The sequence below is a fragment of the Ambystoma mexicanum genome, chromosome 1p, assembly GCF_040938575.1.
Source record: "Ambystoma mexicanum isolate Mex_15411 chromosome 1p, UKY_AmexF1_1, whole genome shotgun sequence".
In the NCBI taxonomy this organism is placed as follows: domain Eukaryota; kingdom Metazoa; phylum Chordata; class Amphibia; order Caudata; family Ambystomatidae; genus Ambystoma; species Ambystoma mexicanum.
The window spans coordinates 91955185-91983002 of NC_090921.1; the positions used below are offsets into that span (position 1 = coordinate 91955185).

At 44.0% G+C, this 27818-nt stretch overlaps 1 protein-coding gene across 3 annotated transcripts in view; it reads right to left on the reverse strand.

Moving 5' to 3' along the window:
• Positions 1-27818, reverse strand: part of LOC138566520 (eukaryotic translation initiation factor 4E type 2-like) — a 247557-nt gene that overhangs the window by 135472 nt on the left and 84267 nt on the right. For 2 of the 3 annotated variants that reach the window (XM_069643960.1, XM_069643942.1), the window contains exon 3: positions 3169-3303. The exons of the other annotated variant lie outside the window; for it this stretch is intronic. In XM_069643960.1, coding sequence (XP_069500061.1) covers positions 3169-3303 — 135 coding nt within the window. The remainder of the gene's footprint in view (positions 1-3168; positions 3304-27818) is intronic. 3 annotated transcript variants of the gene reach the window in all.

The window sequence follows — 27818 nt, forward strand, 5'->3', positions numbered from 1 at the left end:
TACAAAAGCTACTTTAGCTTGATCAGTTGGAAAGGCTGCTGGCCGGCATAAGAAGTGCAACCGGCACCGATTGATAAATACCGCAAACCTCTTTGGGTCACCAGAAAATCGTTCGGGCGGAGCCAGAGGTACATTCCCAGCTAGGTTGATCTGTACTGGATTCATAGAGGATGTTGAAGGAAGATTTGCCCCTGATTCGGGTAGCGGGGTCTGTCCGGCTTGTGACTGAAGCAATTGTCTAGCAAGATCATCTGTTCTCTCCTTGGAAATAATTAGTTCCCTTCTTAGAGCGTTCGTTTCCTGACGAGCTGCATGCACTTCTGCCCTTAGTTCCCCAAGTAACCGGGCTAGGTGGTCAGTATCCGAGGTTTCCATAGCGCCTGGGCGAGAGTTTTGCGGTAGGCTTTGCGTTCTGTAACGCTCACCTGATTCTCGCAGAGGCGCCGGTCTTGACTGGGCCACTACCGTATCTTCAAAGGTGATGTGCAGCACCCGGTTGGCTCTTTGGGCTGGACCTCTGTGCCCTGTATGCCTGACGTGCAGAGAAGATGTCTGCAGATAGAAAATACGGGGTTAATGAACTGGGGTTATTGGGGTGTCCCTATCTCTTTCCTCTTCTCCTCTCCTGTAGACCCCCACAGGTTAACGCTCTCACCTTAGGTAAGTGAATGCCGAGCTCTCCATCTGCCTCGGGGCAGGGTGCTGTAACCAGTTTCTTCACTGGATAGGTAGCGCAGGCCTCTTGACTTCAGAGGACTGCTGTCCGTCGTTTACTGCACGAACGGTAAGTTTCGAGTAACTCAAATGTCTTTAAAGTCTTTAATAATGATGTCTCTTGTTTTGCAGGGTTCCGGCGATGGCGGATGACGGGCTGAAGTGAGTTGAAGATGGAGCCCGTGTGATGAATAGAAGCGCCTGGAAGCACGTAAGTAAGCGCTTGTTGCCAGCTTCACGATGCGCTCTAACTGTCTTTTATTTTGCAGGTACAAGTTCGGAGCGGCTGCAGGGTGCCGGGAAACCCACTGGGTTAGATGTGGAAAGGAGTAATGGCACGTGAGTATTAAAGTTCCCCAATGTCTTTAAACGCACCTTGTTTTGTCTTTCAGATGCGGGATGCAGCGCCGACGGCCTCCGGAGCGTGCGAAGAGTTGGTAAGCTTTTGTCTTTCAGATGCCGGAATGCAGTGTGAAGACCTCCGGAGCGCACGAAGAGTAGGTAAGCCTTTGCCTTTCAGATGCCGGAATGCTAACCTGTTCTTTCTTGTCTTTATAGGAGTTGCTGAAGACTGGATTCAGGATGGTAAGCCTTTTTCCTTAGGCCCAGGACCGGATGCAGAAGACACGATGAGCGTTCTGCTGCAGAGGGTGCAGAATAACGCAAAGCAAGAGGCAGGAGGCTATTTAAACCACCGGGTGTGGTTTAAATAGCCTCCTGTAGTGCTTAGGTGTCTCCTTCCACAGCCACGCCTAAGTAAGAAAAGAGTTCCTGGTAAGAAAAGAGTTCCTGCCTTCCAGAAGAGTTCCAGTGTTCTGAATCTAGAGAGTGGCTCCAGCCCCACCCAACAGGAAAAGTAGTTCCAAACAGAAGAGGATCAGAGACTCAACTGGCAGGCAAGTAAGCAGCATGGTCTGCTGCAGGTAAGTCCACCCAAGCATTATGAGCCCGGCGCTTCCAGCGCTGGGACTGGGCATATTTATGAGCCTGGTGCCACTGGCGCCAGGACTGGGTCCAAAAGGTCCCAATTGGGACTGGTTGGCACTCGGAACCTGGGTTATGGATCTGCTTCCAAGGGAGTTGGGAAAACCCTGACCTTTTGGAAGCAGAGACCATGACACATTTTTTGAAGACCTACTGTACCGCTTTAGTTATTTTTCTGTAAATGTTATAATCTGATCTTTTTGGGTGAAGAGAATTGTTTTTATTTTATTTAAAATGATATGGTTCAAATTTTAAACCTTTAACTTTTATACAAAGAAAAAGTCTCGTTCTTACTCAATTAGCTTTCCCCAATTAGATTCAAATAATACATTTTAAAAAAAAAATTACAATTGTGAAAGTGTTTTTGTGCCACCGTGCAAAAATGTAGCCCATCGGTCTTCAGTTTGATTGTGGAAAATAGGTACATGTCTCCAATTCGTGATTTGGTTTCAACCTGTGCCGGGCATGAAATAATGTGCTGTACGGTTTCCAGTTCATTTGGTTGTTTACAGAAGCGACAGAAGGAATTGTCTTTGGATAGAAGTTGCCTGGATTGTAATAGCTCTCTCGTTGGGAGCAAATTTAATCGAAAGCGTAGGAAAGTGTCTCTGACCGAGGCAGATGGAAAGCGTTGTAGATATAACGGAAGACAATTTAATGGATACATGTCCAGCTTACATTCCAGATTAAGTTTTAGTTGTCTTTTGACGTTGATGGTCGCTATCCAATCATCGCGATCAAGTTTTTTTTTTTGTTGCTTTCCATGGGCGCCGAGTTAGCCGTTCGATGGATATGTCTGCTGTTAATCTGATGCTTTCCATGTGGAATTTCCAGATTTGTAGTGTGGTTGTCTGAGTGGTGTGATCTTTTTGCTGGAAAATGTGTAACGCTGGAATATGGGAGTCAGAAAATTATTTTCTGAACAATAGCTTGCCTTATCTTTCATGGGAACAATTCAATAAAAAACAAAAGGAAAAGATGGCACACCGAGTTTGGTGCAATAACAGCAACAGCGGCAGCTGTGCTCTGTAGTACTGAATGGCTAAAGAAAAGCAACAGCTACTTGCAAGAGAGATTTCCTTAAAAGAGAAGGCATTTAAAGACGCCACCGGTTACTCAAAACTGGCGAGGTAGGAGGAGAATTCCACTGTTCCCCCTAAGCACACACTCTCGTTGCAAGCGCGTCAGACCTTGCCTGCTGGTTCACAAGCCCATCCTCACAGATCCCTTCTCCTCGCTTCTACTGCCTTCAAAGTGCATCCCTGCTCAACCCAATTCCAAATTCAACTAATTGCTGCAAGTTACAAATGTAACGCGAGAATAAGATTTCAAAATTGTTGTTGGATGACAAAAGATTTGCATTCCAGGTTTGGGGAGGGGGGGAGTGAGACACATACAAAGAGTGCAATAGTGCAATACAAGCTGTAAATGTACTAACAATGGTGGGAGGGGGCAAGAGGATGGTCTCACCGAAGCAACAGTCCCAAACTGCTTAATGTTCTGCTCGTAGTTGGTAGTGATGGCTGGTCGACTGGGGGTCCGCCGAGAGTACCAGAAGGTGTAATTATACTGAAGCGGGTGCTCACCTACTGCTGGAGTTACAACCTAAGCAGTGAAAACGAGAAAACACAAGTAGCAGTACACTTTACACTTAGAACAAACGGCAACAGATTTAGACCCTCACCCCGAAACAGTAAAAACCCTGACAATACAGTGTTCATTTTAGCCTGCAATAATATAGGGTGTGGATCTGAATCCAAGTATAGGGGCCTAATATGGCAGCCCTGCAGTGCAAGTTGTGAACCAAATCCAGTGTTGCGCAAGGTATTTGGGGAACACAAAATGTTCAACCTGTGTTTTGGCAAGCTCTAGGTTTGATGTCCTTTGTCTTATTTTCTGGTCATTGATTTCCAATCACAACCATAAAGCCTCTCATTAGGTTTAAAATGTACATTTCCCCACACCCTTTTTACATAGGATGAAAGGTAGAGCACTGCATGAAAGAAAAAGTAGCAATGTCTACAAAGTGATCTAATAATGCACACTTTTTGAAGAACTTTAATACCCAACCGTTAAATCCCAAACCATAACAAGCTTCATTATGATGAGATCTTGTTAGGAACAAAGTCAAGCTCTACTAAAAACGGGAGCAAGGCTATACATGGAGCGAGTTACTATCATGGAACATCAAAGGCAAAAGACCCACTACAGTTCATGTGCTTTGGAAAGTGTTCTGCATCCTGGTGATTAAATGGTACAGTGGGTTCACACTAATGTGTGGAATCCATCACGCATACTACCTGCCACCAGGATAAGCACACGTAACTTTTCAATCACTACTAGTGGTACAAACTAAGGGGTGCTTGCATTGAAGAGACCATACTACTCAAGCCCTTAAGATTACAGTGGCAAGGAAGGGGAACAAACATGAGGGGTGCACCAACAAGCCTTGAAACGAGCAACAAACTGATTGAGGCTCCTCAGATCCATCAAACTAGAACAGGGGAAAATGCCTTTTTGGTATGGGCAACAGCACTTGGAACAATCTCCAGCTGAGTAAAAAGCATGCAGCCCTATCAAAGTGGCAAACCAACCAACTTGCCTCAGGCAAACTTGAATTTGACAAACTGTCCATCGAATACAAAAAAGCAATTATCCTCACCAGGGCCAATTCATTCAATACTAGAATCACCAATGCCAAATCAAACTGCAGAGAAATATTCACCATCTTCAGGGAGCTAGAAACTCCACCTTTACCTCCTCCCACAAACCATCCAAAAAACAAAAGCTGGTGCGCTGACAAAAAGCAGCCATGCATCACAAGCTTGACACCCTTCAAATAAAAATTAAATACTCCCCTCCAAACCTGCCCAAACACCCACCCCTAACCAGCAGGCCTCCAACACAACACTCTTTTCGTTCAGAGAGGTCAGTGAATCTGAAGTCACTTCAATCATGAAGAACATTAAACCTTCCCTTATCAAGGAGTGTGCATACCTGCTTATACCCTTTGCATCAGGATCAGTTCCACCCAGCCTAAAAGAAGCATGGGTTTGCCCCCTTCTAAAAAGCAACTCACTCGACCCAGCCAATCCAAATACCTATTAGGCCTATAACCACTGTGCCCTTCCTAAATTCTTGACAAGGCAGCCTAGCCTACCTGCAAGTCCAACAATTCCTAGAGTCTACAAGATCCTGAGCACTCAACAATCCGGATTCCGTCCTGGTCACAGAACAAAGACAGCCCTACTGGACCTCAAAAAACAAATTGACGATATCCGAGACACAGGTAAACCTGCCCTACTCCTAGACCTCTCAGCCGCATTTGACCTGGTGGATTATAAACTACTCTGTCAGCACTTCTCAGCCTTCTTCTCCCCCCCCCCAACGCAATCACTTGGATTGCCTCCTTCCTTCAAGGAAGAGCTACGCATGTCTTCTCAGACTAAGCCGCTGCAACTCCAGACACCATACTATTTGGAGTTCCACAGGGTTCCTGTCTGTCCCCTACACTATATAACATTTTTACCATCTCCCTATTCAACCTACTTGACTCGCTCAATATCATGCACACCAATGATACTCAAGTCCTCATTCCTCTGTCCGCCAACCATGAGGCTGACTCCAAAACTCTTAACTATCTACGCCACCATCCACACATGGATGGCTGAAAACTGGTTTTGCCTGAACGGAGATAACACTTAACTACTGCTGCTTGCCCCCACTGACTCACGCATCAAACTTGATGACCAATATCTATCATTCACCATCGACAACATCACCATTCCCATCTCCCAATCAGTCAAAATGCTGTGAGTCTACCTAGACGCCAACCTAACTATGTCTAGACAAGTTAACGCACTCACTGCCTCGGCAGCTTACTACTCCAAACTCAACGCCACCAGACCATTATTCTACACCACAAACTGACAATTGCAAGAGTACTAAAAGGCTCAAGGCTTGACTATTGCAATGCCCTCTACACAGGAGCCTCAGCCAAAAATCTCAACAAACTCCAAACTATTCAAAATAATGCCCTTCGCACAGCCTTGAGCATCCACAAAAGAGAACACATCTCTGCAGCCAGACAGCAAGCAAACTGACAGACTGCCTGTCCGCCAGGGCATCCTTTTCAAAACGCTCACCCTGACGCATAAATGCATCCATCACACTGCACGCCCGTACCTCACAGAGTCGTCTTTCCTCACGCTGACAGAGCCACAAGACCACCATTTGCCAATCTACTGCCCGTTTCCAGAATTAAACGTGCTAGATGCGGGGGGCGCAAGCTTCCCATTCATTGCATCCAGGCACTGGAACGCACGTCCTCATGCCATCAGAGTTGAAACTTCTCATCTCGCCTTCCATAAAGCAATCAAAACCAGATGGTTTGCTTGAAGCCTCACACACACCGCTGCTAAGGCCCTTACCTAGTCACAGATACCAGTCTAATGTATAACAACTTGACTGACTTGAATTAGGAGTACCCTTAGTCACACAACTATGAGCTGGTACATGTTGATCGTGTGGCAACCCATCCTGGTGGTGGCGTGGCCAGTATTCATAAAGCCAACTATAAAGTGGTTTGTACTGTGCCAAAGCACTCAGGATGGAGTGCCTTTGGCCCGTATCTCCCCCTCTCCCACCTCTACACTCACCGTTCTGGTGATGTACCGCCCACCTGGCATGGATAGTCCGTTTTGTATGGAATTTCCAGCACTTGTTCTGGAGCTCCAGACTAAATATCCGATCTTGGGCTCCCTCAGCTGATTCTAGAGCCTATTCATCAGTTGGGTAACATCCTGGACTTTGTCTGTGCCCCCAGGTTATTTACTATTGTATCCTCTCCTAGCCCGGTAGTTTGGTCTGACTATTTTTGTTGGTCCCTTTTGTGATCCTTCAGTCAGATCCCATACCGTGCCCCCCCCACCATACCTGCTACTCTTAAACGCAGCTGTTATAAGATGCCCAATCATGAGCTAGTTGCTCCTCCTCAGTTTCGGTGTGGCCAGGATGTCCCCTGCTCCCTGGCTACACTGGAGGCCTTAACAGCAGTCGCCAACCAGTTGGCCCCTCTTAAGCTATGCAAACAAAAGTCACTATTACTCTGATGAACTTCTAGCTAAAAAAAACGTATGAAGACAAGCGGAGAGAAAGTGGTGGGCTTGCTACCATCAGCTAAAATTGCTTTTTGCCAATCTTTGACCGCTTAGCAGAAAGCACTTACTAATGCCAAAAGTAATAAGTGGGAAAGCGCCATCAACCAACCAAAGGCTCCGTTTGAACTTGTCCAATCTCTATCTAACCCTACTAAGGTGGGCCCTAAGGTCCCACCATCACAGGACCTTTGTGATGCGCTCTCCTGCCACACTAAGATCATGGCCATTCGCGCCTGCTGATGGCATCTCTCAGACCCTCTTGAAGGAATTAGAGTGACTTGATTTCCCAATACTTTGAAGCACGCCCTGGTGATCCCCTTGTTGAAAACCCTCCTTGGATCCAGAAGTGCACACTTCACCCTATCTCCCTTCTGCCTTTGCTGATGAAGGTATTGGAGGCTCTGGTCTCACCCCTGCTTTCCACTTTCTTTGAGTCCTCGTTTTTTTGTGCGACTCTTTTCAATCTAGGTTTTGGCCTGGGAGGGGTACAGAATCAGTCCTGAACTCTGCTGCATGACCTAGTCCACATGGTGGATCAGAGAGGTGCCGGAGCAACTCTGCCCTTAGACCTTTCTGTTGCTTTCGACACAGTTACCCATCCCACCCTGATCTCCTGTCTTTCGGCGGCTGGTCTTTCTGGCCAAGTTCTGGGGTGGTTCTCGGCCTACCAGTCTTATCGCTCCAAATCGTTCTCGCTCCCTCCGTTTCGTTACAAACCAGTTCTGCTCTCCTACAGAGGCACTCAGGGATCCACGCTTTCTCCTATATTATTTATTGTCTATATTAGGCCTCTTCTGCTTCTTATTTTATCTTATGGTTTCCGCTACTATTCATACACCGACGATACACAAATTCTGATCCATCTGGATCTCACTTGATCTGACACAGCGACGCGGATCAGGTGGTGTCTCGAGGACCTTGGTGCCTGGATGGCGACCAATTGGTTGAAGTTCAAGGGTAACAAAACCGAGGTCCTGGTCGTTGGCACAAATTCCCCTCTCCTTTTGGAAAACTGATTTTTGGCCTGCCTACCTTGGTCCTTTTCCTCTGCCATCACCCTCAGTCAGGAATCCCTTTCCATGGATGAGCGGGTGGCCGTGGTCTGTAACACCAGCCATTTTAAGCTGCATATTTTGCGGAAGGTTCTTACCTATGTTCTGACTAAGTGTCGAGCCCCTGCACTTGTCCAGAGTACGGTGAACTATTGCAACTCTATCTAGCCCAGCCTCGTTTTCTCATTAATCAATTCAGCTGCTTCAGAATTCTGTGGCCCGGGCTATTCTCAATCCTTTCTTTGGCACCCATATGTCTCCTCTACAGACAACTTCATTGGCTCCCTATTGAGAAACAAATTATTTTTAGATCCATGTACATGGTTCATCGAGCTTTCTACGGGCCGGGGGCAGAATATATGCAGGCTAAATTTCAACAATAAGTGCCTGCTCGTTGTCTTCGATCTCAGTTCGCCCTCCTGGTGCCTGCCCCTCATGTCAGACCGTCCAGTATGGGTGGGAGTACCTTTTTGGTTTGCCGCTGCCAAGACCTGGAATGCCCTCCCTTACTTGCTCTGGGCGACGATAGACCATCCCTTTTTCCATTGGTCACTGAAAAATCCTATTTTAAGCCTCTTTATATAAAAATCGCTGGTTTATGCTGCTAGCGCCAAGATGCCATTGGCCAAACATCCGTTTAACAAATATAGGAAACATACCATAACTGTATCCTATTGACATTTAATCATGATTTGCAGCTCACATGTAAGCCTGCTGCACTATCACACCTGTAACTAATCTTGCATATCTTTACTTTGGTAAGGCTAATGTAACCAAGCCACCTACCGAAGTAAATGTAACTGAAGTCTTGTTATTGTGTGGGCTAATGTAACCTAGCAGCTCACCTATTGTAATAAGTCTTCTGTTTTAACTAAGACATCTTGTAACAGCACCTTGATGCCCCTGTTCTGTTTGTGCGCGCTTTATAAATGCAAATAAATAAAAAGGCAGTCATCCATCACTTTCAATTCAGAAAAAAAGGAAAGTAGGTCTAAGTCAGAATCTAGGTAGGTACACTTCGAGCTCAAAGAAGCATCTACGAGGAGAGATTGCATAATATGTAGGGGTTTCAGCCCATAAAACACCAAAGTTTAATTTTCAAGAGTAGAAGAGTTAAATAGTGCTTTGAACAGAAGCAGCTACAGTCCAACAATGAAAACAAGTATAATTAATCATGCATCTGGCATTATTGAAGTCATTGTTTAAAAGTGGAGGGTGTCCGATTTTCTTTCATACAATTAGTTTGCTAGTATCGAGTTAATTTCTGGCTTGGTATAGCCTGCGAGATGCAAGAACATTTTTTACAAAATTCACAGGGACTACAAACAGGTCATTTCAGTGAAGCGATGGTGAGGAGCAAGGAGTTAATGCTTTAATACAGTGGTCTGCAAACAGGGGTGGGTGCAATTCCCACAGCAGGAAAACAAACCGCAATCAGCCCCTGTATGCTGTGCATTATATTAAGTCAGGATCTCCCCTGGACCTACATTTATGCTCAGACAGGAGGCGCTCTTCAAGATAGCATTGGGTAGGAAGAATGAGAGTGACTGAAGAAAAAAATATAAAAGAGAAGCGAGACACTAAGAAAAGGTGAAAGAATGGGAAAGGGGCTGATAAGAGCCAATAGTCAATGCATGAAGTGGAGAGAGGATGCAGAAAAAAAAGGGGGGGGAGGGGAGAACAAACGAAAGAAAGGAATGGGAAACCGAGAGAACACAGGAGAGTGAAGAGAGATGAAATGGGTATGGGGAGAAAGCCATGACTGCGGGACAAAGATTGGATGGCGAGAACCTGAGGGATACAGATGTGAGAGAACAGGGAGCAGGAAGGTTGACGAAAGACCAGAATGAGAAAGAAAGTGAGAACTGTTACCAGCAAACGGGATAAAAAGGAGAGAACACATAGGAGCAAAATATATGTATATTTTGCTTAATGGGTCTTCATAGTAGGGAGAAATAACTGAGGATAAGGAACAGTAGTTCAATGGCCACAGGAGGAAGGATAGTGAAAAGAAGGGTGTGAAGAAGCAGGGAGAGTACATTGATGTTTATATGAGAGAAAGTGAGAAGAGGCGAGAGTGAAATAATGGGGCAAAAGAAAGGAGGAACTGGAAAAGAGAAGAAACAGAACATGGGCATAACCCTCTCTTATTTAGTGTGCATCACCCTATTTGTAGCAACGATTTTCACTACTAAAACAAATATCTATGTCATCAATGGGGTACGTGCAAGTTAATAAGTATGCATAAAATATGCGGCAGGGTTGCCCATTGGCATGCTGACTGAACCCACTTCTCTCAACCCATCGCCTGTGACAATGGTATCCATTTCAACCTCCCCCCCACCAAAAGCTTCAGCCATGACTTGTTGCAACAGTAAATATTTCAATTATACACACACACACACACACCTTTCCTACCAGGAGTTAATTATCAATAGCCAATGGCTAGAAGTGAGGGCGCATTTTCTACCCTGAAACCAGATGTATTGCTTTGAAAGGATACAACTGAATTATCAACAAGTGAAAACCATTTATTGGGCAGACATGGTTCACACACCATCCTTTTTCCAAATATAGATAAAAGCTTCTAGGGACGGCGGAAAACCTTTGCAATTTACACGCCCTGCAGCATTAGTGAAATTTCATTTATATTCATCAATAAGTGATATGTGACCCAACCATTTTGCCACCGGACATTTTTCCTCGTTTGGTATCAGAAGGATCACCAGCAGCCATATACAGATCTGACCACACCTATATTTCTGACACCTATATTTCTATAACAAGCGAATAAGTATTTTCAAAAAGTACAATTGAAATAAAATAAATTACAACTTTGATACAAAAGGAAAGGTGATTGTTAAATCAGGTTTGCTCCAAAGGGACAAACCAAGGTTCTTCTAGGAGTAGTAACTCTTACAGTAGAATGTTTAAAGTCTACAAATTAGATAGACTATTCCAAAAATGAAAACATTGTGGGTGATGGCTACCAGTATGTGGAGGCGGGGAAGTATAACAAGAGGGCTAAGAATGGCATACATTACTCACTGCAATCGTGTTTCTGGTGCTTGTATCTGCTTAGATTTGCATGCTGTGCATGTAGTCCGACATCTAGTGGTAATAACATCATTGCATATTTCTTTCAAAGATCGAAACGGGACATCGACATCAGTGTGAATTTAACACTAGTTACGTGTAGTGTACCCGAGATCCTTCAAGCATCGAGGTCCCACCGTTTGTTTTTGTGTTGCAATGAAGGAGCCTGATGCAATGAGCGAGGGAGTACCAAAGAAAAGAAAGTGAAAGATGTCTATGTTCCTTCAACTCCAAGAGGGGAAGGGTGGGCACTGATACATGCACCAGAAATATGATTATGGCGAGTAATGAATGTCTTCTGATGCTTGTGAATCTGCTTAGGATCACATGCTGTGAACAGACTAGCGAGCACTACCAGGAGATGGTGGTGGGATGTGTGAAAGAACAGTAGCAAAAAGATGCTTTAGCACTGCCCGTCCCACCTGAGAATCAGTCTGAGAGTGTGTCTAAGCAGTAATGTGGAGTTAAGTGTGAACAGAACTAAAAAGGTAGCTGCTTTGCAAATAGAATCAAGAGGAACATTTGCAATAAAATCTATAGTAGCGCCTGTGCCTAGAGTAAAATGTGCTCTAGGCGTAAATGGCAATTCTCTCTAAGCAAGAGTAACATAGTTGGATGCATTTAGCAATCCACTTAGAGATTGCCGACTTAGAGACAGGATGCAATTCTCTAGCAGTGGCAACCGAGACAAATAATTGGTCTGTCTTTTAGTGGTTTTGTTTTATAAAAAGGTAATATACCACTGCTCTCCAAACACCTAGTGTATGGAGGCTTCTTTCTGCTGAGTAAGTGGGATGCTGAAATAAAGTTGCAAGTTCGATGGATTGGTTCACTTGGAACTTAGAAAGTAATTTAGGCGCAAAGCAGGGTGTGCGCGTAGTACGACTTTGTCCTTATGAATGGTAACAAATGTGTCTTGGCAGCAAGGTGGATTTTTAGTGAGTCCTGAATCTAAGAGGTGTTTTGGATAAAGGTTAACTCTCAATAGGGTTGATGTTTTTAGTAATTCACCAAATGACAAACAGTTTCCACTTATTGCAGTAACAATGTTCGGTGTTAGGTTTCCGTGCCTCTCTAAGAATGTCCATACATCTTTGGGATAGTTGGCGGTGCACAAAGTATGACTTCTGGAGCCAAGCTGCTAAATTGAGCATCTATGGCATGGATATAGTGTTTTCCCTTGGTATTGTGACAGCATGTTGTATGGGCAAAACAGTTTCCTTGGTGGGGGTGATACATATATGATATGGCATCAGCACAAGGAACATGCATGCACAAGCAAGTGAAATGGGAAACTCCAGGTAAACTCACTTAGGGGATGCCACAGGTTGAGAATCACCTAATAGGGCCCACTTTGAACACGTGACCTGTACACTGCGGCTTAGGAAGGGAAATGCCAAACACTTGCACGTCTCCATCTGAGAAAACACTAGGTGATATCAAGGTCGGTGAGCCAGTCCCACGGCTGCTTGAGTTGGCTGGGAAGTTGACCTGATCTAAAGGAACACTCAGTCTTAACTGCCCTTTGGCTAGCGGGTATGGGCATGAGGAGGTAAAATGAAGCTGTGATCCTTGAAGAACCAATCAGATGGCAAGATTCAATGTCCATGGGAAAGTAACCAGCCCCAGAATGTCTACTGGGGTGTTTGCGAAGGCCGCCATCTTGCAGGTGCCGTGTGAATGTCTCCCTTCCCACTGTGTTCCTTCCGCTGTGGTGCTGGAGGTCAGCCCAAATATTTTTTACTAATTGAAAACTGTTTGCGGGAGGAGTGGGAAGCAATGTGGCGCCAGATGACGAGGATATGAGCTGAGAGAAGGCAGTTCACCAATGATGTTTGGCTAAAGTATCTCTAGCTGGAGGGTTATGGCTTAGCGTAACCAATAACCTCTATAGGAACCGCAAAATTACGAAGTTTAAAGTGCAACTGTTTCAAACACCATGAACATTGTATTAGCAGTGTAAAAATAAGGTTTGCTGTGTGCCAACTGGTTAGCTCCCATAAACCAGTTCTGTTATACTGTTCCGGTTGATTTGTGCTAGTGCAACTGTAACAGCTTTACTTCTTGCCCTGTGAGCACTACTTTTTGGACTACTTGTGGTAAATTATTTACTACAAACTTTTGGGGGACCCCATATTTACTCATGAGATAAGAACCATGGCCGTCAATCCCACATTGGTGCTTCCAGGATTAGTGGTGACTTGTTCTGGTGCATCTTGTGAACTATCCGGTTAAGAAGGGGGAGGGGGGAGTGGTGATAGAACTTAGACAAATCTCCCTGACCATGTAATCCAGAGACTGTTCTCTTTGGACTTTCTCTGTTGGACCTGGAGGCATAATCTGGACATTGTGTGTTTTGCAGTGTTGTAAAACCGTCGAGATCTGGATGATCCCCGTTCTGCAAAGACATTGTGTAAGATGTGGTCTTGCAAGCGACACTCCGTGTTCTACGGGTAGCTGCAAGTCTCTGCAGAGTACCTCTGCCAGAAGATTGTGTTCCCCTAGACCATGACAGTAAGAACATGTGTTTGAGTGCCTATTTCCAAATGTTCTGTGACAGTTTGGACAGCCACGGAGTGTGTGCCCGCCCCCCCCCCCCCCCCCCGTTTGTTCAGGTAATACATGGCCCTAGAGCTAGCTGTAAGGACAAGAACAGTCTTGCCTTGTAGTTGTGTTTGAAAGGCTTTTAGGACTTTGAAAACAGTGGGTAGTTCCAACAGGTTGATATGTTTGGCTGCTAAGGATTGCGACCACATGCCTTGCGCCGTTTGTTCTAGGTGAGCTCCCCATCCTGACCATCCAGTCTTGAGGTTAGAGAGCCTGAAGGATTTGGGAAAGGGTTACCATCTTGAACTTGTCCTTCCTGAGAAACTTGTTCAATTGTAAGTCCAAGATGGGTCTCAATCCTCCGTCATTTTTGGGAATCAGAAAGTATGGGGAATACCAACCCTTGAAAGAGTTCCCCAGTGGATGATCCAGAAGCCTTTTTTGGAAAGCGAGGCAGTAACCTTGAGCTACAGTTTCTAGTGCCCAAGCATCTGAAGTAATGCCCCGCCATTCTTTCAGATGCTGAGTAAGTCTGCCTCCCACCAGGGTCTTGCGAGTCAAGTGTGGTTTTGAGGCAGCTGAAGGTAAACTGCTGCTGCTTGGGTTGGCTTAGCACCTCTCCCTCGTCCACCATGAGTGAATCTTCTCTGACCTCTTTGACCGGCTTGTCCTCTTCCCATTGAGTAGAATCAAAAGAACTTACCCCTCCAGGAAGATTAACCACAGTAGGGGTCTTTTTTGCAGAGACAGGGGCATGGGCTTTCTGCTTGTCCTTCGAGGGGGTCGGGCCGCATTCTCAAAGATTTTGAGCATTTTCTTACGAAACGCATCCTATTTCGCTGGGGATTCGATTTAGTTGGACACTTGATCATTGATCAGGGAATCATTGGAGGTCGAAGGAGACCTCCGACGCCGTTTGTCCTTCTTCGAATAAGACTATGAAGAATGGCACGATCGATTTACAGATCGAGACCATTTAAATATTTTAACGTAGAGAAAAATCTCTCGACTCATTGGTCTTTTTTTAACTCTTCGAAGGGGACTTTGAAGGTAACCTCCCCACCGCCAGTTTACCTTTACACTCCTCGAGAGCCTTTTCGGTCGGAAACAATCTGGCGAGACTGCAACGCGTTAGGATTCTTGGTACACTACACGTCATGGATAGTGTTGCAGTCACCTTCATGTCAACAGCCCTTTTCGATATTTGAAAGAAAGATGCCATACTCTGCAATTACCACTAGATGCCGGACTATATGCACAGCATGTGATTTTAAGCAGATTCACAAGCATCAAAAATGTAGATTAACTACATTTGAACATGATCGGGATGCTGACCTTGCCAAGAGACTGGAAGATTCCTTAAATGTCACAAAATATGCTTGTACTGTAGCTCACTAAGGCACACCTTAAATATGAAAAAGAAATTGAAATAAATAGAGATGTAGTATCGTCATTAACCTGAACAAAACATGAGATCTTTGGACATGTGCAGGAATAAAACCAGGCTGAGACCAAAATACATAAATCATGGAGATCCCTGCCACACACAACAGACCGTGCCAATGGTAGGGTTTTCACACTTTGGTCAAAGTGTGATCAAATTCAAAGCAGCTCAGGAATAAAGAGCCAGCCCTCATGGTAGGATTCCACCCAGCTCAGATGAGCAATATGGACAATGATGAAGCAGCAACTTCGGAAGCAGAATTCCTGAAAACCATGCAAACAAAAGGAACATGCAAATACAGGTGTAGCAACCAGAACATGTGAAACATTTCTAGAAACTACATGAGAGAGCAATCAAAGATGAAAGGATTCAGAACCAACAATACCAGGGCCAGAGTCCGAAGACTCGCCAACCTCAATCACCAACCTCATGTAACAGGAACATAGTGAGTTGGAAAAACAAGTACTTCACAAAGGCTCATTTGCTCCATTAAAGATATGCACATATAGTCAGTCATAAGTGAAGTTATTTAATTTCCTTTGAAAACTAAAAAAACTTTCCAAATTGTTTGGCACCAACTGCAGCCACCTCACAAACCACGAAACATGAAAGAAATACAACCTCAGTGTTTGAAACCAGGATTTGACAAGTAGGAGCTGAAAGCAGCTCCTAGTTATACAGCATCACTTGGTAAGAGCTACCTCTGGGGAACCAGGAGCCATTATATATCTATTCCACAGCGTTCTGCAAATTTAACTCATAAGATGCAAACTACCTTACCAATTATGCTTTATATGCCTTCTAAATTTGTCCCAATGCTCATTTGTAAACATTCCCAAAAATATTGATTTAATGTTGCATCGATATGTTTGCATAGCACCAGTTGGCTTGATAAGTCAAATATATCTCCTGGTAACATTTTGTGTCAATAAAGACAGGAGCTAAATGGCTCCCAACACCCCTGCAGCTTATGTCATCTTTGGGAAAAACAAAAAAAAAAGGCCATACTGAAAGAATATGGCATTGAGTATCATCACCCCTGGGGGATCCCCAAACAGAAAATGGCTTTCCCTCTAGTATTACCCAAGGAGAACAGTTGCTATGAAGCCGAACCAAAAAGGAGTTTGATATTCAGTATAAAAACAGATGGAAAAAAAGGAAGAGGACTGATTAAGACAATGTATCCAACTAGGAAAGACAGGATTTGGATCTTCAGATACACCACAAAATGTTTCCCAAATCTGGAGCAGAACAAGTGTGGCAGCATCGTTACTATGGTTACAAAATATTTTGTTGACCAAGTACAGCAAATGTTGAAGAGCAACAGGGTTGTGACCCCACCACTCCTTCACTACTAGTGTCACAACTGCGTTTGCAATGGTCCAATAACGTCTTAAGAAATAGCATACCCGGCAGGATAGCTCAGGGGCAACACGTTAGACTGCATCAAGCAGTACAGATTTGATACCCAGTCCCATGCTTAGTGGCAAGAGACTGGCTTGACGCACGTTTATAAATAAAAAATAAAAGTAAATCTACAACCAGTTATGCCACATCTTCACATGTGAACGGTATACATTTCATTAACAATATATAAAATGCAGCATCCATTCCCATCGTTTAGACACATCAATTGCCCAACAGGGCCTCTTTCAAAGCACAGTTTGACACGCATCTTCATATGTGCTTGTTCTCCCATCACATTCTAGAGACAGCACAGGCACTACAAAAGCATACAGAAATGCATAACATAACGGGGACATTTTGCACACCTCTATTAAAGATGATCTGGGTGTAAAAATAAGTTTCCAAGCAAAATAAGCAAGCTTTTGCTTTTACAATTAAATGATTCAGTCAGGTTCGATTTCATGAAGCATCACCTTTCATTAGTCAAATAATAACTGTTGAGAAAAATTAGGGAATGGTATGAAGCAAAACTTTGCACACTTCTTGGGAACTTTGTTGATTTTATGAAGCAAAGCATGTTACAGTACTCAATTACAGACAACATATCTAACTGGGGATCATTTTATTCAAGACATTTTCCTGATATGGAAAGTAAAGTTAAAGATTGGGATTCCAAAATGGCAGCTGCCTGCCAGAGGACGTGTGTGACGTCCCACCCACCAGGCCGCTACACAAGCATAGTAATTAACGTTGTGTTATGTTATGTTATTTTGCATTTGTATAGCGCCTTAAAGTATCATCGGCATGATCCCAAGGCGCTGGTAGGTTGAACGCCCTCGGGAACCGCAGTTCAAGTCAGATGAGAGCGTGAGAGAGTCCTAAAGTGCATGGGTGCACCGGGTATGTGTGCAGCTGGTGTGGTTGTTGCATGATAGCTGCTTCTTAGCGGTAGGTGTGGTGCCGAGGAGATCCGTTGAATGTGTTCAGTCTGGAGGGTGGACATCCAGACAGTGCTGGCTGCGTTAGGCTGAGGAGACGCCTAAGCTAGCCGGTATGTGCTAGCTAACTGTGTTTTATTAGGATGATGGGTAGTTTGATGAGTCATGGTAGTATGAGAACAGCTTTACCAAATGTGTCATAGTACTGCTGTGTTCTAGTTGAATGGTGGTGTATAGGAGAGAGTAAGCGTAGTAGTGTGGTATTCAGTAAAGTGTATGCGACCAGGCACACTCAATGATGTTGGGAATACCTACTAAATTCGACTGTCCGACCCCCACCAGATGAACAATTGCCTAATGAAAGCAGATCACCTCCCAACATGGGAATATGATCGCAGAATGGAGGGTGCTGAACCGAAACTAGCTCAACTGAGCGGGATGGACAGGTCCTATGAAATCGGAGAGGCTGTGGGCACACCTATAATCAGAGCCACTGACGTGTTTCACAGAGGATCAATTGTGGGACTCAATGGGAACATCGGGCAAACACACGGACTGCATCTTAGTGCGGCCACGAGCGCGAAACAGAGAAAAAGCATAAAGGACAACAATTGCGAGGTGAACGAGGAACACCCTGTATTGAGGAACGTTAGATGTCACCGGTCCACCACGTTAAAGACGGTCTCGAAGATCGGATTCATATTTAATATGTTCTATCCCCGGATGATAAAAGGGGAAGAAGAGCCCAACGGGTAAACTTTTTAACCGTAGGCTGATCCAACATGGCGGCAAAATAAGTGTGATATACAGCCCCCAGAAGATCCATAACTCACAGGAGGGATCTTTAGATGGCAGGGCACACCGCAAGAAACAAACCACTAACAGATCCCATAACATTACACAATTGGGCACAGCTGAAAACGGTCAAAACTGTAGGGAGACTGCCTCAAAGGCACATGAAAAGAAAAATCACTCTCCTATGCCGATCATCTAAATTATATTAACACGTGGAGGGCTGGCAAGAAAGATACAAATAGAATATATGGGTAGAGCTCCACGAAAGAAGTAGAAGGGAACAAAGTGCGAAACCCAGTCAAACAGATCAGATTATTGGGGACTCTGGTTCCAGGAAACACAGGCAGCTTTAAATCCCGGCCGAGAAGAATACTACTCAAACAAAGGAATCTTAAGGGGGAGGGAGGGGAGAAGAGACATTTTCTCAGTGAGGGGAAAGGGACCGAAAGCAAAATAATATCTAGACCCAACAACGAGCAAATACCCTATACAAAGCAAACAAGCAATCTCAATCAATATAACAGATACATCAAAACTCTCAACAGAGCCCACATGTCCAAGACAAAAGGGGAGGCATTGCAGGTGACTCCGCAGAACCCACAAGCAAGACAAGATCCTAGTATCAAACAGCGGTGGAGCAATGAAACATCCACACACTTGAGAAGCGGAGGGGCAACTCAAAAATCAAACACGCCAGAGTCACGATCAGAAGCAACAAAGGAGCAACCAGAGAAGACATGGAATCATGGTTCAAGGAGTTCCAAGAACAGTTTACGTCCTCCTTTCATACCCAGTTTGAAACTTTAAAAGAAGAAATGAAACAATCTGTGCAGGAATTGAGAATAGACATTGAAAAACCGGAAGAAAGAGTGGACATGCTTGGAAAAAGTGGTGCAAAATGTGGAAGAAGCACAACAAGGCGGAGAAGCCCTGGAACATCAGGCACGCTCAGCACATAGCCTAAAGATTCACATAACCTAAAGATTCAATGTGAGGATCTTGAAAACAGCTCTCGGAGATCCAACAAAATTAGTAGAAACAGTGGAGGATAAGCACTTAAAAGGGGCAGTACAACAAGTCTTCACAGATATTCTGACAAGCAATGGGGGGAGAAGAAATACAACTGGATCGAGTACACCGTATGAGCCCACGGAGAACAGGAGACCTGGGCGCACGCCCAAAGGACTTACTTAGTGGCACTCACCTCATATCCTCAAAAATAACAAATTGAGGAAAGCAAGGATGGCAGGCCAAATCAGAATGAATGGTGAGGAAATTCAACTATCAGGACCTAGTCCAGTCGAAGCTACAAAAGAGGTGAGGGAAGGACCCGGTGGTGAAATTCTTAGCGTCAAAACAAATAGGATACAAATGGACAATCCCATTTGGCTTGCTAAAGGAAAAACATAAAATCACGACATGCGAAGACAGCAGATCTTGAATTTACAAGAATGCAGCAAAGAACAGGCAGAGAAACAAAGAGGAGAAAGCTGGCGCAGAAAACCATGGGAGTGGAAGAGTGCAGCATAAAGAGAAAAACAGATTCAGAAAATGATTAAACGAAATAGAGACATAGACACATGATAATGAGCAGTGAGAATATGGGCCAACGACTGAGGCTTATGGACCTAAGCAACACCCCACAAAAGGGATACAGATGGTAACATCTAATAAACATGCGGCCACGGAGGAGAAATGGGGAGAGAATTTCGGAATCCTTAGTGGGGTTTAGGAATCCCCGCAATGACTTCTCTGGGTAATGTTGAGGGCCAGGCGCAACTGACCTTTTGTCAGGACCCTGGCCCCCTCCTCAGGGGGAAGGGCATCACTGAGTTGGGGTTGATGGTGTAGTGTGGGGTGGGGCAACAAAGGGATTTCAGGGGGGCGCCAGAAGTGAAAATAAAACGGTGGGTCAAGGATCTGGAAAAAGGGAAGAGAACACAAGGGGCAAATTCAAAGGGAGGGGATTGAAATCTTCACATTTAACGTAAGGGGACTGAATACCCTGGTAAAAAGGTAAAAGATCGAAAACTTTGTATGTAAAAAAAACTAGGATTTCCCAATGTTGCAGGAAACACGCAAGTAAAAAAGTTAAAGGGCAACTGCGAATTAGAGGGTATAACAAAGTACATCAGAAGAATGCAGGAGGAAAGAAGGCAGGGGTATTAATTGCTTTTCATGAAAGGCTGAGAATACAAATTCACGGCTCGTTGGTAGACAGAGTGGAGATACATATTTTGGAAAGGTTACCCTAGAAGACAATATGCTTACATTGACATCAATATACGCCCCGAACACAGGTCAGGATGGGTTTATGATAAATCCTAGCTAAAATACAACAGGATTACGCTAATGGAGATATACTAACAGCAGGGGACCTTAACATGGCATGGCAACCCAAGTAAGATCAGAGTGGCAAAACCATACAGGAAATATGTGCGCCCTCAAAGGGATTACGACAGAGAATAGATACATTAACTCTCCAAAATGTTTGGAGAGTGGTCTGGGGCCAACAGGAAGGCTTCACCCATTATCAACATGTACATCAATCATTGTCCTGAATAGATTGCATCTGGGCGTCAGTGGGCCCAAGGGGAATATTTGAGATATAGAAGTAGGATTAATCTCACTATCAGTCCACGCCCCACTCTGGATGGGTATAGCCTTGAAAGATAGAAAAACAGGGCTCTGGCAGTTGAAACCCCCACAGAAATCCTACATGACCCAACTCAGGTAGCTATAGTTCGGGAAAGATCGAACAGTATTTTCATCCACAACGAGACCTAAGAGGTACCACGAGAAACAATATGGGAGGCCTTCAAAACTGTTATCAGTGGGCATATGATAGCACTGAAAGTGAGGAGATATAATTCAGAGAAACTAAAGGGAAAGCATTAGAAGGAAAAGTATGGGAGACTTAGACCAGGAACCCTAGAAATAAATTAAGAAGATCAATGAGACACATCCAGGGACAATTAGAAGCCATCAGAAAGAAACATGCAGAGGAGGGCCTTCTATATTTAAAACAATGGTACTATGTGAAAGCTAATGAAATGGACAGACATCTATCCAGACAACCACAGAATAAACAATGCAGACAAACTATTTTAAAAAGACAAAACAAACAGGGACTTCTACGAATGAGGACATAGGTGAAATCTTTAGAGAATATCACCAAGCCCTATATACACACACAAACACACACACTAGACAACTCATCAGGACAGGAAGAATACCTGTCAAGGTTATCACTACCACAGATATCGGGAGAAAGTGTTTCTTAGAAGAAGAAAAGGTAAAATAAATAATAGAAATACCATTAAACAAAGCCCCAGGTCCAACGGATTCACAGCAATCTTTTATTGGAAATGTAACAATATCTTGGCCCCAATCCTAACACACTTAAAAGCAAAGGAAATATTACCCAGTCAATGAATGAGGCCAAAATTGCTGGTTTTCCATAAACAGGTTAAAGGCCGGATTCTTCCTGGGTGCTATCGGCCGATATTCCTAATCAACCTAGATGCAAAACTATAAACCAAAATGTTGGCAAATAGAATCATTCACTTGCTCCCCAAACTAATAGGTTATGATCAATCAGGCTTCATACCCTCAAGACAAACATTCAATAACACAGGATAGAATTGCCCATGTGATAGAAAAAAAAACAGAATATCCCAAAACCCAGCAATACTAGTTCACTGGATGCAGAAAAAGCACGGGTCGAATGGTCTCTTGTTTCACAATTTAGAACATACAGGTTTTGGGGAGAAATGTATTCAAATGGTGCGAGCCAATTATAAAACAAGGCATCCGTGTTACCCTGAATAGTAAAAGACAAAGTAATTCTGGGACGGGGTACTGGGTACTAAACAGGTCTGCCCGTTATTTCTGCTCTTTCATACTTGGAGCCCTTATTAATTAAAATTCGGGACACCGATCAGAGTAAAGGAATAGAAATGGCGGGAGAACCACATAAAGCTGCAGAATATACAGATGACATTCTAATAGCATTGACAGACCCACATCAATCGCTCCCGGCGTGTATTCAGGAATTCGAGATTTATGGCGGGATTTCAGGCCTAAAGATCAATTAACAGAAATTGGAAGTCTTAAATCTCTCGGTAGATCAAGAAGTGATTGACAAGCTGACCACTAATATGCAATTAAAACTGGAAAAGGTATTATATAAATATTCGGGTATAGCCCTTACTAAAAAGATAGGGCAACTCTACAGTGCAAACTACCAGCAGCTATTACAAAAAAATGTAACAAGATCTGGCAAAATGAAACCCTCTCACAGGGTCATGGTGGGGGAGATTTGCATTGATAAAATTGGTAGTCTTACTGAAAGTATTATACCATTTCCAGGCTCTGCCAATCCCAAAATTAACTCGAGCCATACAGGTGAGACAAATGCGGTTCAAGATCCTCTTACAGTGGCACTACACCCCAGAGAGGATACATGTAATGTTCCCACAGGCGTCAGATCAATGCTGGAGGAGTTGCAATGTAGTGGGGAACCGGACACGCATATGGAGGGAATGCCCGGTGTTAGACATTTTGGGACGGGGTAAAAGCTCAGATGCAAGAGATGTTTCAGGGATTGGAGGAAAATGTATGGTTATGCGGATCCAAAGTTGAAAGTCCGAACCAAATCACAGAAACAGCAGTTCATGATTTTATTAATTGCGGCTTGGTTGGTGATTGCGCAGAAATGGAAACCACCACCCAAGTGTGGTCTTTTGTATCAATAGTATAGGTGACATACAAGATCCAGGAAGGCCAAGAGATTTAAAAGAGACTGGGGGTCAATACTGAGCTACCTACAAAGTGACTACATGGTACAATGGTGTTCACAAAAAAAAAAAAAAACACATTGTGGAATTTTGAGATCAAGACATTTACACATCGCTTCTGGCAGGGGGCGGGGATAGCGGGAGGGAATTTTGTTAAAATGTTTTGAAGAAAACCAATAAAAACATGTTTAAAAAAAGGTGTAAAGATTGAATAATGAAACCAAGCTACACACTCACTAGCAACAGAAGTGAAATATCTTCTTCCATATTTTACTGTACGCAGAAGAACAAGCAAAACATGCATGCAATCTATAGCGATTAATTGAACTCATCATACCAAGTCATGACCACAGGTTAATGATAAAGATTATTATTTTAGGGGAAAATGTATATAAACCAAGAGGAACGTCAGCAACACTACAGTATCGAGCCGTTACCAGACCATCCGAAAGAAGTGTAAATGAAACTGCTAAGAAAGCACCTCAAGAATAATTACCATCCAGTAGTTCTGCCAACCCAAAAACCAATTCAGTTTAATTCATTACACTGTACAACACATCACATTTCCAAGCTCTCAACGAAGATGGGTCTTTTAAAACTCTGAGATACACAAATGCATCAGCATGACAGCCTATCCTGCGCGCCAACTATTTCAAAAAAAAGAAAAGGAGAACGAAGCACCAAAGCTTCTTGATTTTAGAAAAAAATGTGCAAAATACAGCATTAGCAAATATGCTCGCAAGACAAATACTTCTATTTACAGGACCAAGAAAATTGGAATTTGTGTGTAACTACAGATCATCATATGTTGTCTATGTGATCATCGGTTCATGTAACCTTGTGTAGGTTGGCAGCACCATCAGACCAGTATGTGAACCAATAGTAGAATATTCTCATTAAATTAAGCAAATAAGACATAAGATCATCCTTTAGTGAATCACTGCCAAAGCACACACTGAAGTGCAACTGGATTGTATAGTCATTGAAATCAAAGAAGGTGGTTGACAATGGGACAGCTATTTTGCTAAATGGATACCGTATGAACAATAATAGAAGACTAGGTCAGTAATACATTAAACAATGGTTTCTTGTGAATTCGTATAGGATTGTCATACATCCAATAACTTGCTTGCAGGAGACAACAATTTTGGAAGTGGTGTGACTTTAGGATTACTTCAGTACAATATCAGCATATATTACATTTTAGCCTAACCTTTCAAGACATTCCCCGACATCCTTAACAGTGTGCATAGTGTATGGGAGCAAGGAGCCCCCAGGCCCCCCTCGCGCCGTACACTCAGTACAAGGCTTGGACCACGTGCCTCCGGTAGTGGGTTTGCCCCTTGCCCTTATGTAAAGTTAACCACGGTTGAACGCTACATAGATGGGACTACTGAGCAGGACACTGGGCATCCATCTTTTGTGCCCGCTTTCGACTCCATCTTGGGTAAACAGGCCTCACTCCGATAGTACAGCAAGGCTCAGCTCCCCCTTCCACCGCAACAGCCAAGGACAGAGGCACACACAAGGTGCGCAGGCAGCTGGCTGGCTGGCCCCCACCCTTGCACTCCCCCTGCGAAGGAAAGCTCTGCGCTCCCATTCTCACGCTGAAGCTAGAGAAAGTTGCAACAACCAATATGATACAGTTTTCTTCCTCTGAGGTCACTGTCAGCATGAGAACCAGCATGTGAACCAGGATGAGCTAAGCACTTTTTGTTCGTTCGTCCCCATAAACGTGCAAGCCACCCACGCCCATTTAGAGTAATTTATTGCCATCCTGACCCTGCGCTCCCTGTAAGGTATTTCTTTCAAGTGCCAGACCCTCGCCTGCGCTGCGAAACCCATCCAACACACCCACTACTAACCTTAAGCACTTTAACACAATATATGTTTTTACTTATACTAATAGGTCTAAAGCTTAGGAGATATGTGAAACACAGCATGACTTTTTTACATGCACAATAAAAGGTCAAGGCCTCCAATTAAAGCCACGAATGACCCAATTGTACTGACAATAAATACTATGTGTGATTTCTGTAGAAATATAAAAAGTAATAAAATGTTTAGATAATTTGTTATTTAGTGTTTTACGAATGTAACATATTAGCTTAGGTAGTGACCACAGTGACCGGACCCTGACCTGCATGGAGCACAAGATATTTGACGTCCATCATCTCGTCAGCCACTCAGCCAATCACAAGGAAGAGATGCCACCCACACCTACAGCACCACACCACACCACCTGGCCAATCGGGTCCATTTAGTATTTTTTGTTAGTTACTTTAATTGATATATCTATATATATATATATATATATATATATATATATATATATATATATATATATATATATATATATATATATATATATATATATATATATATATATATATAAGTGATTATGTAAATGGTTGGGAGGGTTTTTTCTGGGTTATTTCCTAGCTGGAGAAATAAACCATCCTTTGAACTCTTGCAGCCGGTTCTCAGTGCCGTTGGTTATTTTATTTTCTCTTACATGTAGTAAGCCGGGGAAAGGCACCTACATTTTTGGTGTCCCCCGCAACGTGATTTAGAGATGTGCCTCGAGGCCTGCACCGCCCGGCAGCGAGATCCAGGACGCCCCCAGCAAGACCATCGCCTCCGCGGTTGACCAGACTGCACATCAAGAAGAAAGGGTCAAGGGTTCCCAGTTGACGAATACCCGATCGAAAAGGCTGTTCGCCAAGGCAGGCCACGGCTTGTTTGGGGGACGGACCTGAGCGAGGTCTGGCCATGAGCGACGACCCTCGGAGTACCTGACTGAACACGTGGAGTCCCGGTTGCAAAGACCCCAAAGGAAGGTAAGGGGAAATATGGGAAAAAAGGGAATTAGCAACAAAGGGAATGTAGTTAAGAATAGGGTCTGTGTGAGTGACGGCGGGGCTTTTCTGATCTATCCTTTATATGGCCATTAGGTGTTGTAAGAAGTGAGAAGAGGAGAAGTGGTATCCTAGCCCGTACGGGGTAGAAAGAGGCACCGCGTAGCATTTGTCCCGACCAAGTGTAGAATAGAGATAAAGAGAAAATAGTAGGTGTCTCGTATATTGAGTAGACTGAGTAGTTTTAGAATATTCTTTTTCCGTGGAGGTAAGAAATCTTGAGACATAATAAAGGTGAAAGAGGTGGGGAGTGAATGCAAAATAGTAGGGAGAATAGGGAAGAAGAAAAACCGGGGACAGTAATGGGAATAGGGAAAGAAACGCGCGCAGGCAGTGCATGTGTATGTTGCATGATTATATGTTTGTTGGTCTGCTTTGTGTATATGTCATGTTGAACACGCCAAAGTATTTCAGTACAAGTAACTTGCCGATTAATGAATAATAGGCAAAGAAATAAATTGTGGGAGGTGACCAGGTAACACCTCTCAGAAAGAACAGCTAATGTGATATACCATAATTGCAAGCATTGATAAAGAACGTATTTTCACATATTATAACTGACATACCAAGTGAGTGGTGGGAAGGGACTCAAGGGTACCAGAACACACAAAGGAAAAGAAGCATTGCCATGTTGGGAGTAACGCCACTAGCACATATTTGCCAGCACCTTCCACTATATAGCGACAGGATACAGAAGTATCACGATCAGTGGATCACTGAGATAAAAGGAGATGGGGTTATACCAATTTGGCCAGAAGGAGGGTCAATCGACAAAAGAGTGTTGGACCTAGTATCAATACATTTGCTAGCACGATACAAAGGGAAACAGTTACAGAACCGGAGAGAAGTGTTAGATTTATAGCGAATGTTCGAGGAAGTTACCCCCACGGCAGAGGTAGGCACAAGCCGAATGATAGAAAAGCACAAAATACCTGAAGTAAGCGAGACACCAAAAGGGGAGTGCTCAACAACTACAACCGAGAACGAAGTAACAAAAATCTATCCCTTAATGACCAGGCCAGCAGTAGGGTTTAGTGAGCCCATGTATATACCACCCACCCCCACTGCTCCGTGCGGGGCAACAGCCCATGAACCCCCACCATATGACAAAGGAGGCCTGTACAGCCCCACGAGTGCGCCTCCTGTGAACCTGCACGTTTAACAGGCGATTTAAATAGCCAGCTAGCACACGCACAAATGGAAATAATACGGTTAAGAGCTCTATGCGACAAGGGGCAAATGCTGCCAGGGGGAGGGGAGGTACCCCCGCTGTCACTGGCAGATCTCACACCTCCGATAGGAGCAGCAAGCAATGCAACCCCAGCAGTCTCAGTATCGGGACAATCTATAGCATCACAAGGGACGTCATCACAGCAAAGACAAGAACAAGAGTGGCAGTCAGGACAGTTCCTGTTCCAATTGAATAACAAGCCAGTGAGAATTATACGCCAGGATACACCAGAGAGTCAACAAAGTGGAGATCAGGGTGAAAGACAAGGAAGTGAACCCAAGGAAAACTGGGAGGATAATAACGAGCCAGAGTCAGAAATAGAAGTATGGGATGATTTAGATGAATACAAAGAGGCAGCTGCCGCAGAGGGTTCCCCACTGTCAAACTGCCATTACCCAGACACACTATCACCACCATTATGGCAGGGTAGATTAAGACAACGAACAGGGAGGATGGGGAACATACTAGTAAGTAAAAGGAAAAAAGGGAGAACGAGCAAAACAGGAAAGAAGGAACAAGTTACTTACCTGTAACTGTTGTTCTCCAGCATGGGTCTGGCATGGATTCACATGCTCATGAATATTCCCCGTCGTCAGGCTGGGAATCCTCGGTAAAGAAAAAAACCAGTATCAGTTTCGTTTCTGATCTGTCTTTCGTAGTAATAACCAATCACTGGTCTCTGCGTCATACTGACCACAGCCAATGACTGCCCTCTACCTAAGCACCGCCTCTGG